The sequence below is a fragment of the Xiphophorus hellerii genome, chromosome 23 (genome assembly GCF_003331165.1).
Source record: "Xiphophorus hellerii strain 12219 chromosome 23, Xiphophorus_hellerii-4.1, whole genome shotgun sequence".
NCBI lineage: Eukaryota > Metazoa > Chordata > Actinopteri > Cyprinodontiformes > Poeciliidae > Xiphophorus > Xiphophorus hellerii.
Window position 1 is genome coordinate 32,197,169 of NC_045694.1, and position 13,027 is coordinate 32,210,195.

A 13,027-nucleotide genomic window follows, 5' to 3' on the forward strand; every position below is an offset into this window, starting at 1 on the left:
GCGCACCGGATTATAAGGCGCACTCTCGGCTTTTGAGAAAATTGAAGGTTTTTAGGTGCGCCTTATAGTGCGGAAAATACAGTAAATAAATCTATATATATTTTAATTAAATAAAATCATAGCGACTGCAGTGTATGCAGAGCATTACAAGAACAAAGAACGGCTCTCAGTGAGGCTTCAGTCCTATAGGACTTAGTAAAGATCCGTCCAGAAGAATCGGATTGTTTGTGAATGTTATATCACTATATAGCAGACTTTGGTCACAACGTTGTCCCATATATTTGACACCTCAGTCAACACCTCCACACAATAATTCAGCGCATGAATGACAACTTTTTTTCATCGCTGATGCAACATGTGTCTCTGTACAACTCGCTTTGCTAACATCACGTCCACATAGCTTACCTTTCTTTAAGCTTCCTTTCCAAGTGATGCTAAAAGTTAGACGAAGCGCTGCTGATTTTACATGTCGCCAAGTCTTATGATTTATGTAGTGGAATTCTATTACTGACGATTAGACAGGCATCTTCTCCTGCTCAGAGAAAACCACTGAGCCTTGGAGTGATGTCTTGGAGTGCCGCGTGCGAGTGAAAGGGGGAGGCGATGGGTAACAACAGACACAATTAGTTATTAAGTCACGTTATTGCTTGGATTTTACAGCACCACGTTAAGTCCCTGAACTTCACATTCTAAAGGAAAGGAAAAAAAAGTGCAATGCAACTTGGATGTAACGAGTAACGCGACGGTTTTGTAGAAATGTAGTGAAGTAGAAAGTACAGACACTTACTGTAAAATGTAGTGGAGTAAAAGTCGAAAGTATCCATTACTAAATCTACTTAAGTAAAGTATGGATACACGAAAATTGTACTTAAGTACAGTAACAGTACTTCCCACCACTGATTCCAACTTACAATAATATTAAAGCAAATAATAACCAACAATAATATTCTTTGAGTAGGAAACTCATGTATTTCTTGCATGAAGTTTTTTTTTCATGATGTCTGCTGCTTGATGGAGTATTTTGATTCGCTGGATGTTATTTACCCAAGCAAATTCAGTATTTGTCTGGAGTACTCTGAATGGAAAATACCTGTCTGTGATTCCCAGGTGAAATTATTCAATTACATTAACTTTATTAAGTTACAAGTGCAGACTCAGAGCCAAAAGCTTACCAGGACACGTATTGAGTGAGTAAATGGGATATTTAAACGCAGACGTCACACAATATTGTGTGACGTCAGCAATATTGTGAGCCGATATGCGTGAACCGAGCTGTGTGGCTTTTATACTTGACGAGTTAAGAGGTGCACGACCAGATACTCACACCAAACTCAATGCAACGACAAACCCGTCTTTGCTATCACTTTTACCGCATGCACCGCAAGCCTCTGGAGGATGCCTTTATCTGTACAAACCCATCTTTCTTCTGAATCAGCCACAAATCTCTTCACAGTACGATAACACTTCAGTTTCCGTTAAATATCTAATGTTTTCATCCCTTGTCATACTGCACTACACTATCTGATGATTTTCGGCAGCAGAGTGATCCTTTCTCTTTCCCATATTGCTTGAAACCTGTGGCTTGTTTAATAACGTGGAACATCCTTCTTAAGTAGATTTCCTTTAATTGAGTTCACCAGACAAACTAATCAGTCCAGCTCTCTGAAATTAATTATAGTGATTCAAAGAGCCCTGACACACAATACCATCTATAAACTTAATAGCACAAGAAAAAATGTAATCTTCATGAACCTTAAATCCAATTTGCATAATAATTTGGAACACAGTGTAATAACATTCAGACAAAACAAAGACATGGGTGGAAGGCTGTCACGTCAATGAGTGTATGTGCTTGCTGTATTTGAGCTTGCTGTGTTTGTGCATTGCATTTATATGGCCATGATTTGTGAAGCTCGGTCTCCCGGCATGCGTCCGATATGATGGTGTTATCTAGCTGTTCTTCATTGTCAAACTTACAGCTGAAGGGTTTCTGTATCTTATGTTTTGTCCTACATATTATGTTGTTTTTAAGTTATTTAAGTGCCCAAAGGTCTGTATTATCATTATTATTATTATTGTCGGAGTGCCCAGCTCCACAGTCACATGGATGATAAGAGGAGGGGGTGAGAAAAAATTTATTGGTGCATCCCTAAACAAAACCTTCCCCCTTCTAATGTAGATCTGTCGATTTTCAGCTGCAGCTGATTTGCAGTGTTCTTTGCAGTTCAGCCAAATAAGAGTACTTGTTAGTCTGGAAAAACTATTACACAGATCCTTATTATTTCAGAAATTCCATATGAATGGTCATATGCTACGGGTCCATTCTTTGTCAGCCAAATGAGAGCACTTGTATATATCTTTAAAAGTTGAACTACATGGGATGCTGTGGTGGCGCAAGGGTAGAACACAACCCACATATAGAGGCCTTAGTCCGCAATGTGGACATCACAGGTTTGAGTCCTGGCCTGTTGACCTTTCCTACATGTAAGACCACTCTGTCATTACCCACTTTCCTGTCAATTCACTATCAAATAAAGGCCACAAGAGCCAGCTTATAAAACCTTAAAAAACAAGCAAAACAGAAACTGGAGTACGTAATAGGACTAATGAAACTGAATAGAACACCCTGTTCTTTAAAGCCCTGCACAGCTGACAGCAAATACAGGATTTCCTTCAGTGTATTGTAGGCCGGGTGGGCCACCAGGCTTTACTTGCGTTCCCACCAGGTTAAGAATTGTTTATTTTTTATTGTCTATTTTTTTCAATACACCAGTAGCAGTGTGTTACAGTGGTAGTACAGGTGGGTTAAAAAGTTGGAAGCACAAGGAGTTCAGCCGTCTTTTATTGAGTGGAATTCTGTAACCACTGCTTGTCTTAACAACTTCAGGTAATAGTCACAAATCAAGGATCACAATTGGAACTTTAATTAGGATGAAACCAAAGTTCCAAATAATATTTATTTGTATTTTTTTGTTTTCCTTTTTTAAAAGACTTCAAAGTTGGTGTTCAGTTATTGTTAAAAATGTCTTCCAATAATGCATAAATGCCTCATAACTTAGATTTTTACACTTCCTGTCAATAAATTACAGGGGTAAAACACAACATGCAAACATTTTTTCAACTCAACCATAGGGGGCTGGATGACTGTCCTAGTGCCCTACCGCTGGGCTTAGCAAGTTTTCTGGGGGAAACCCTGACATATATAAAAGAAATTAAAGAAGTTGCAATTACAGACTAGCAGAGGTGTTATGGAATAAAATATAATATCCAATACATTCCCTTTGAAACTAAAAAATAAAAGTGAATGTAAAACATTTTCTCCAGTTAACTGTTACTGTTGCATAGTCACAAAAATAAGTTTTGAGCACACAAAAAGGGAGATTGCTGACACATGCAAAATCAGTATGACAGAGCTGATATTCTCTTGACATCAGCGATAAGAGATCAGATGAGATCTGGTCAGGTTCACACTGATTGGCTCTTGGAGAAAATCTTTCTTTATGAAAGAGAACTTTGATCAACCAAGTAATAGTTGTTCAGAGTATTGGATGCACACTTAGCAGATTTAAAAGCCTCCACAACCAGACATGCATCCCCCACTGCTCCTCTTTATCCAAGCCGAGGTCGTGGAGGCAGCAACATAAGCAGAGGCATCGGATATGTGTCCAATAGTTTTCAAAGCATCTGAACGATTGTATGGCATTTTATCCGACTTTTAAGTCATTCCTGTTAGACATGCATTATAATTTTGTACCAGAAGAAGCCACAATCAGTAAATCTGAATTTAAACAATGGTTGAATTTTTTAATTCTGAAAACTATAAAAGGAATGTCAATGAAGCAGATCACAATCCCACCACTCCTGGTTTCGAGTCCACATCCAAGCAGACTTCTCTACAGAGTTTTCTGTCAATGTTTCACAAAAAGCTGTTGGTATTGGTCATTTTCTTTTTTTGACTATATTATGAACAATATTGTCAGCTGCCATTGTTGGACAACTTTAAAATTAATGCATGAAGGTGCTGCAACGGCACAGGGGTAAATCGCACCACCTATATTCAGAGGTTAAGAGTCCCGACCTGATGACCTTTGCTATATGTCTTCCCCCTCTCACAATCTGCATTCCTGTCTGACCACTATCAAAGGCCACTAGAACCAGAAAAAATATAAATCAATCCATCTATTATTACTGCCATAAACTGTGCTGCTACATGATGTCGACACTCTTTGCCTGTACATGTGGGTCATGTTGCAGTCCTACCTAACTAGCTAGCTCCCCTAAAATTCAACATAAATATGGAATTAAAACACATTAAGCAACAGGTCAAAAACACTAACCTGTTTATATCAGTTTACCGAAAAAAATCCTAAAAAAAAGCATTGAATTAAAATATACACTCACCGGCCACTTTATTGGGTACACCTTACTAGTCCTGTGTTGGACCCCCTATTGCCTTCATAACTGGCTTAATCCTTTGTGACACAGTTTCATCAAAGTACTGGAAACATTCCTCAGAATCCGGTCTATATTGACATAACACCACGCAGTTGCTGCAGATTTATCGGCTGCACATCCATGATGCGAATCTTTCATTCCACCACATCCCAAAGGTGCTCTATTGGATTGAGATCTGGTGACTGTGGAGGCCATTCGAGTTAGTGAACTCATTGTCGTGTTCAAGAAAAAAGTCTGAGATGATTTGCACTTTATGAGATGGGGCGTTATCCTGCTTTAGCCCAGACAGTGCTGGAAGAGACACTATTATTAGAGACATAATAGCCCTCAGAAGATGGGTACCCTGTTGTCATAAAGGGATGGACATGGTCAGTAACAACACTCAGGGAGGCTGTGGTGTGGACACGATGCTCAATTGGTATTGATGGGCCCAAAGTGTGTCAGGAAAATATCCCCCCCACCATTATTACACCGCCACCACCAGCTTGAACTGTTTATACAAGGCAAGATGGATCCATGCTTTCATGTTGTTGATGCCAAATTCTGACCCTGCCATCCGAATGTCACAGCAGAAATTGACTCATCAGACCAGGCAACATTTTTCCAATCTTCTATTGTCCAATTTTGGTGAGCCTGTGCGAATTGTAGCCTCAGTTTCCTGTTCTCAGCTGACAGGGGTGGCACCCGGTTTGGTTTTCTGCTGCTGTAGTCTATCCCCCTCAAGGTTCTACGTGTTGGGCATTCAGAGATGCTCTTCTGCATACCTCAGTTGTAACGAGGGGTTATTTGAGTCACTGTTGCCGTTCTATCAGCTCAAACCAGTCTGGCCATTCTCCTCTGACCTGTGGCATCAACAAGGCATTTGCACCCACAGAACTGCCGCTCACTGGATATTTTCACTTTCGGACCATTCTCTGTAAATCCTAGAGGTGATTGTGTGTGAAAGTTCCAGTAGATGAGCAGTTTCTGAAATATTAAGATCATCTCTTCTGGCACCAACAACCATGCCACGTTCAAAGTTACTTAAATCACCTTTCTTCCCCATTCTGATTCTTGGTTTGAACTGCAGCACATCATCTTGGCCATGTCTACATTGAGTTGCTGCCACATGATTGGCTGATTCAATGTTTGTGTTAATGAGCAGTTGGATAGGTGTACGTAATAAAGTGGCCAGTGAGTGTGCTTTCTCCAGGAAAGATGAGCGCTCTGGTGAGAAACAGATGGTGACGAAAAGTTATGAAAATATTTTTGAAGTGTACCAGGTAAATTGCTGACTGTTAATTCTTGAAGAAAGAATGATTTTCTACATAAGCTGTGGATATGTATCCACAGCTTATGCAGACACACTATACACCTGTGCAATAATTCAGCAATGTCGATGTTTTTGTGCATGTTTCGTATTTTTGTCATGCAATTCAGTTTATTTTTATAGTACCATTTCATGACAAATGTCATCTCTAGGCACTTTGCAAAAAATTCAATTCATTCACACATACATCTAGTTATCAAACAATACACTATGCTCAATTAATTGATCAAAGTAGATTAAAAAGTTCCTATGTAACGACACCCTGCAGAATGCATTGAGTCATTGGCTTGCAGCATTCACTCCTCCTGGACGATCACATTGCGACAATGTCTTGCATTGTCGTTGACTATACAGCAATCCCTCACACCAAGCATGCATGTAGTGTCAGTGGAGAGGAAAAACTCCTCTCCTCTGGAGGAAGAAACCTCCAGAAGAAACACAAAGAGTACAAATGGCCATCTGCCACGATCAACTTGGAGTCTGAGAAGACAGAGCAGAATGCACAAGAAGAAACTGATGAACATCAGAAATAATCCTACATCAGTTCATCCGTTAACGGGAGAGGAAGAAAGATTAGTTGATGGCTGCATTATCTCAGCTAGACCAGATGTAGCTTCTATAGAAAGAAAATAAAACTGAGAAAACAAAAAGTTAACAGTTAAAATAAAAGCAAGTGATGCACGTTGGAGAGTAGTAGAAGACGATGAGAAAAAGTGCTCTGTTTGTCCTCCAGTAGCCTAAACCTCTTCTAGGAACATATGGATCAGTCTGATGTATGATGTAGCTTGATTATTAAGGGCTTTATATGTAAGAAGGATGATCTTAAATTCTATTCTGAATTTAACAAGGAGCCAATAAAGGGAAGACAAAATAGAAGAAATTTGATTTCTTTAATTTTTGTCAAAACTCTTAACTGTGTTATGTGGGCTTACAGAAACAAATTGACTAGTTTTTCAGCCTGACCCCTGGATAGAATATGTCTGTTTTCTGCAGTATTCTATAGATGGGGGCTGGGGGGAGAAACTCTTTGAAACTTTAATGTGACATGACATGTCCTAATGAAAAATAAGGCCAATTTAATGCCATCCAGATCAGGTGATCGACTAAGTGGCTTCTTTTTCATAGATTCTGGTCCAAAAATAACTTCTGTCTTGACAAAATTTTAAAGAAGAAAGTTTAGTGTCATCCAGATTTTAATATCCCCAGGACATAATATCATTTGTAATTTTCAGCTTTCACAAGTGCTGTTTCAGTGCTATGAACTAACCCTTGCCCTACTTTTTTCATGCAAAATATACATATTTCCACAAGCAATGACAATAATGGTCAACAATAGTTTTCAGCTGGCAAACAATGACTTTTTGAGTTGTAAATGTTGCTAACCTCCACAGTGCACAGCTCCTCATTATATTGTACCCAAAAGATTGGCCGTAGTTCAGAGTATAGTTTCAAAACAAACCTTCAGAAATTGAATCAGTCCTTGGGCCAAAATACCCTTTGTCTCTAAAAACAGTCTTTGAAATTGCTCCATTTGAACCCAAATTTTGTGTTTCTTGTTTGTGTTAAATCAAGACGTTTACAACAACTCCTGAAACCCTGAAGGAGACCTCAAAACTGGTTGCATTGTGTATTCAAACATTAATTTGTATATTCTGCATTTTATTTTATACTAGTTGGTGTACAAATGTTTTCCAAGCATTGGCACAATGTTTAATTTAGGTCTTGTACAAGGAAATGTGAAATCAGTTTTGTGAAATTTGCCCACTCTGCAACATGGTTTCAAAAATGATTGTTTCTGGTAGTGATGTCCTTATCCCAATGTCAAGTACACATACTTGTAAAAGCAAGCCCATACTCCAAACCGATACCAGTTTTCTGTTGTATGTTTTTTTTTTTGTGGTTTTTTTCTGGGCTGGACTGTGGTGTAACTCAAATGCTAAACCACACTTCAAACCAGGTGGTTGTGGTAATACACCAGTAAGTTATTTGCTGATCCTCCAAAAAGAAGTTAGGTGGCAGGAGGTGTCTGTAGTTTGGAGATATTTCAAGGTAGACAAAAGCAAGCAGACTGCCCTCTGTGCTCAGCAAAGCAGTCAAGTCTAGGAGTGAAAAATAGCATAGATCAGGCTTATTGTCTGATCTATGACCTATGGCAATGTCAACAGGCTGAGCCTGAACAGTGGCGGTAAAATCTGAAGGCCATTTTGACAGTTTACACACACCTGACCACATGGTGCAGGTGTGCAGACATTTTAAACTTTACTTACGGAGTACATTACAGAGGTAACTGAAATAAATTAATTTTAAATATAATAGTGTCTCTTACAGCACTGTCTGGGCTGTCTCCCTTTGACTTGGATTTCTCTGGTAGAATTTTTACCAGGCAAATCAGTGAACAATGATGTTGATTTTCTGAGCTGTTTTAGAATTCTAGTGTGCCTGTAGTTTTAGCTAGCAGCAGGGGAAGTGAACAAAGTCGTACAGTTTGGGTTTTTCTGCACTTCCAATGATTAAATTAACATTAACAGCCAATTCGCTCGACTCTCTTCGCAGTGGAGAATGATTGTTTATAGTTCAGGCAATTTCCATAAGCTTAATAGCATTGAACTTGCGCATTACATACGTCACGAACAAACGTACTTTAGAAACTTCAACACATTCCAGCAATTGTTTCTCAGTGATCTGAGGGCCCACACCCTCTGGACAAAAGAAAGTATAGTACAAGGGGCTGGTTATTATCATCTGTGAAAGATCTGAATTATAAAATGTTTTTACTCGTCCATTTTTAATGTGTTAACTTTCATATTATTGCTATTTGAGTCCTTGGTGACTAAAGACTGTATTCTCTCTCTTTCAGTTATTCCTTATTGACTTTGGTTTGGCAAAGAAGTACAGAGACAATCGAACACGACAACACATCCCCTACAGAGAAGACAAGAACCTGACAGGGACTGCACGCTATGCCTCCATCAACGCACATCTGGGCATTGAACAGAGGTGAATATCTATTACCGTATTTTCCGCACTATAAGGCGCACCTAAAAACCTTCAATTTTCTCAAAAGCCGAGAGTGCGCCTTATATATGGACCAATATTGAGCCACAACAGGTCTCGCAACTACGGTAAGCAGCTGCTGACTTCATTTTCCCCCGTAGAATAAGAAGAAGGGCGGTGCATGCTGGGTTTTGTGTAAAGACCCCAAAATGGCTCCTATTAAGAGACACGCTTACGACGCAGAGTTTAAGCTCAAGGCGATCAGTCACGCAGTAGAACACGGGAATAGAGCAACGGCGAGAGAATTTAACATGAACGAATCAATGGTGTGGAAGAGGATATATATTGTGATTGCACTAACGTTTGATTTACCGTAACAGTATCAGACTGTTTTTTACGTGTTTATTGAATCAAGGAAAAGTTCCCCTCCACTATATGTTATACCTTGCTGTTGTTAAAAGATAAACTGTGTCACGAAAATATCACGTCACTTATTTTTCCTCGGGGAAAATAATAAAACAGCTGTTTATTCATTTTGGGAATGAACAGAGTTTTCAGAACGCTGGTTTGTAATCTATTAATAAAGTTTGACCTATCTGATTATTTTGTTGACATTCCCTTTAGTGCAGCTCCATCTAATGGATTCATAACGTAACCCCAGCCTCTATTGTAGCATCTATTCTATGCGCCTTATAATGTGGTGCACCTTATAGTGCGGAAAATACGGTACTTTACCCTAACGGCTAATTTATCAGTAACGTGATACATTTGTCACATGGGATGTGATCAGATTTAGGACTATTAGCTCTATTGACACAACACATGGAAGTTTCAGTTCAGTTAGATTTATCTATATCATTCCATTTCATGCCTGATAATTTTGCCAAGCAACTTTTTAAAGAAATGCATCCAATTCATATTTAGAAATATATATTTTTTTCAATCCAATGTTAGACACATCTGGAGTCAATCGTGTGAATTCCAATTTATTCCTTGAACTCTACAAACCATGAGTAAACCCACAGTCTACGAGCAAAGTGCTCTGTCTGTAACACATGGAACAGTCAGATCTCTACTACTTGGGAGAGCAATATGTGAATATTGTGAATATTGCCAATTAAACTACCTCACTCTCTGATTCCATTAAACCTATGTTAAAATGTTGTTAGTGGTGCTAATGTTCTTAGCAGCAAAAGGGGCCTCTCTAACTGAAATTCTGCTCAAGACCTATACAACTTTGAACCGGCTGTTTATGATGAGCTATATCTGCTGCACTTTGCATCTCTCTGCTGGACAAAGTGGGACACAAAGGAAGATTTAATTTGTATGGCTTTAGTAGTTCTTCCATTTCATGTTTATTGAGTTTAATAAGTGCCACACATACTGATTTGGTTGCCTAAGCTTTATAGGATGAGTTTTTTGATGTCCATGCGCAACTCTGCCTGATTGTAATTAAACAAAGCATTTTATATGGTGCAGTTTGATGCATCATGTCAAACTGCACCATATAAACTCAAATAAAATAAAATGATAAGACCACCATTCTGCGTGAGGCGAGTGTGATATCTCCATGGATTGAACCAGTGGTTCACTAACGCACTGGCCAACTAAGGAACACACACACAAACTTTATCAGCGCAGACACAGATCCATGTACTGGGCAGCATGTTGAGATGTAAACACACATGCGGCACATAATTCTTTGTTCACAAAGATATATCATTCTCACCGCAAGCTCAACGCGGACCTCTAAACGTGCAGCTATATTTGCGGTTCATTTTGAGCCTGTTTGAGCATGTTTGACCCCAAACATGGTGACTTTTAAACTTGACTCATACCTTAATGAAGAATTCTTCAAAAGAACATGGGTCCTCACAGGACGTTGATATAAATGTCCATACAGGTCAGCCTGTGTTCAGTTTGAGCGGGATCCACGCCAAAGTAAAGTTTAGAGATGCAGATGCACCTGCAGTGTGATTGGTTCTTGCCCTGTTCAGTGCATCAACTATAGACCAATTTTTCAGGAAAGATTCTGCCCTGCAAAACTTGTAAGACACTGGAGGAAACACTGTTTTAAAAAGAGAAATATCACAAGTCAATATTTGAAATTGACTTGTGAATTTCAAGTCAAGTCAAACAAGTCAATGTTTTCACATTTCACAATGTGAAAACTAAATAAAAATACATGGTGGACATCTACACTGTCAAATATCTGAGTTGGAAATTAGTGCTGCATTATGTAAATCAAAAAATGTCATTTAATACAATCGTGGTGAAAAGAGTAATTAATCATTTGTATCTAGGCCTGTCACGATAGCAAATTTTGCTGAACGATTAATTGTCTCAAAAATTATTGCGATAAACGATAATATTGTTTGAAGACTTTTTGACACTGAAAATCACGTAATAATGCATGTGATTTCTTGCCAAAGATAAATACACTTTATTTTCAAAAGAACACTAAACACTGGAACTGATAAACAAAATAAACAAAACAACCAAAAATAAAATGGATTCTCAGTCTCCATTAACAAAAAATGTACTGGAAAAAAAACTAAACAACATAAAGCCAAAGTGGAAATAAATACTGCATTCAACCAAAAGAGGGCAGATTATGAAGTCTGTATACTATGTTGCCCTCCAGTAATCATTAGATTTAAATAGAGAAGACGGGCATATCCGACTGTCTGATGCAATAGTTCACACTACATGATTTTTTGCTCCTATTTTTCCCCTTACAAAAATCTTAGAACGTTGGTCTTAATAAGATTGTGTGGTGTGTTACGGTAGATCGTCGTTGCCCCTCTGATCCAAATCAGGGGTTTTCCCCGACTGACAGAGTTAAAGCAGCCTGTTGAATGTGACAGGTAGCCAATCAGAAAGCGAGGATTCTCCTCCATGTTTTCTGAGGGGAAATTACAGAGGGGAATCCCAAACAGCTGACACGGCAACCCGAAGTCCAGCGGACATTGGAGATATGTGGAAACAACATTAATGTTTATTCAACATGCAAAGAATATAGAAATGACATGGGGAGGAGTTGGAGCGAAATTACTACCGCAGTTGATAAACCCGGTAACTTTTCAGCTGTTCTTCGTTAAAATGACATAAATAGGTTATAATGATTTTCATTCGGTCAGGACTTTACGCTGACACTAGCCACATGCATTGCAGGTAGATTGTAGTAAAGCATTGATTAATGCCTGGTTTTAAAATTAGTTCACTGAACTTGTAGCCATTATTTTGTGCCCATTGTTGGACACCACACGGCAGGAACAAACTCGATCGAACAGTTATACTTAGGATTTCTGTCGACTAATGTGTGGTCTGTCAGGTTTTAAAAATGGGCCGACAATCGGCCGACAGCTCTAAGATCATGTAGTGTGCGCTGGGCTTTACACTAAGGAAATGAGGAAGGGAGGAGTTAGTGGAGAGCACCGGAGTTGAACCCTTTTTCATTCAGTGTCATTAGCTGAAGGAGAAAAAGGTCGGAAGAGACGATAATGCCGATGATTAAAATGACGTCGATAGTTTTAATTTATCGTACGATTAATTGATTTATCGTTTATCGCAACAAGCCTATTTGTATCCCAGACAAATACAGATTTCCATTCAACCAAGAAGTTGTTCCTGAGAGGAAATAAGTCTTAAAACTATAAACGGAGGATAATTTTTTAACAAAACTATTTTAATTTTTTTTAAAAATCAAAATTGGTATATTACATTATTTGTATGACCTTTCCAGGGTGTACCCTGGAAAGGTACACCCTGGAGGTTCCCTGGAGGTTCTGGTGCCTCTCGTCCGGAACTTTAGCTGGAGAGAGGCACCAGAACCCCTCCTGACCCCACTAGGGACAAGGCTGTTAGAAAATGGTTGGCTGGATGTATAATTCCTATTAATAGTGGAAAAATCTAATGTAGTGGTAATACACAAGTTCACTGATGTGTAAATACTGCTCATAATCACTGACCAACTTTTTGAAATATTTAGCTTTTTTACTAAGGCTGTGACGATTCTTCGAACGATTTCAGTAACTAAATTCAAATTCTTTGAGGTAAATTATCAACCACAAAGCTTTGTTAAATTATGTTTTATTATTTAGCTATCTGTGTTCCGGCCAATAGAGCTTTGGAGCTGACGTCACTGCGTGTGACGTTTATGTCGCTCGGCGCCATCTTGTATGGCCACATACCAAAACAAACTTTTTCCGGTGTTTTCTTTGTGTTACCGACCGCAGTGAAGTTGTTTTCAAGTTGGATATTGGATAT

The 13,027-nt window shown here is 38.8% G+C and overlaps 1 protein-coding gene across 5 annotated transcripts in view; it reads left to right on the forward strand.

Annotated features, from left to right (window-relative positions):
• Positions 1–13,027, forward strand: part of csnk1a1 (casein kinase 1, alpha 1) — a 91,091-nt gene that overhangs the window by 42,702 nt on the left and 35,362 nt on the right. For all 5 annotated transcript variants that reach the window (XM_032554391.1, XM_032554386.1, XM_032554388.1 and 2 more), the window contains one exon: positions 8,622–8,761. In XM_032554391.1, the coding sequence (XP_032410282.1) occupies positions 8,622–8,761 (140 nt within the window). The remainder of the gene's footprint in view (positions 1–8,621; positions 8,762–13,027) is intronic.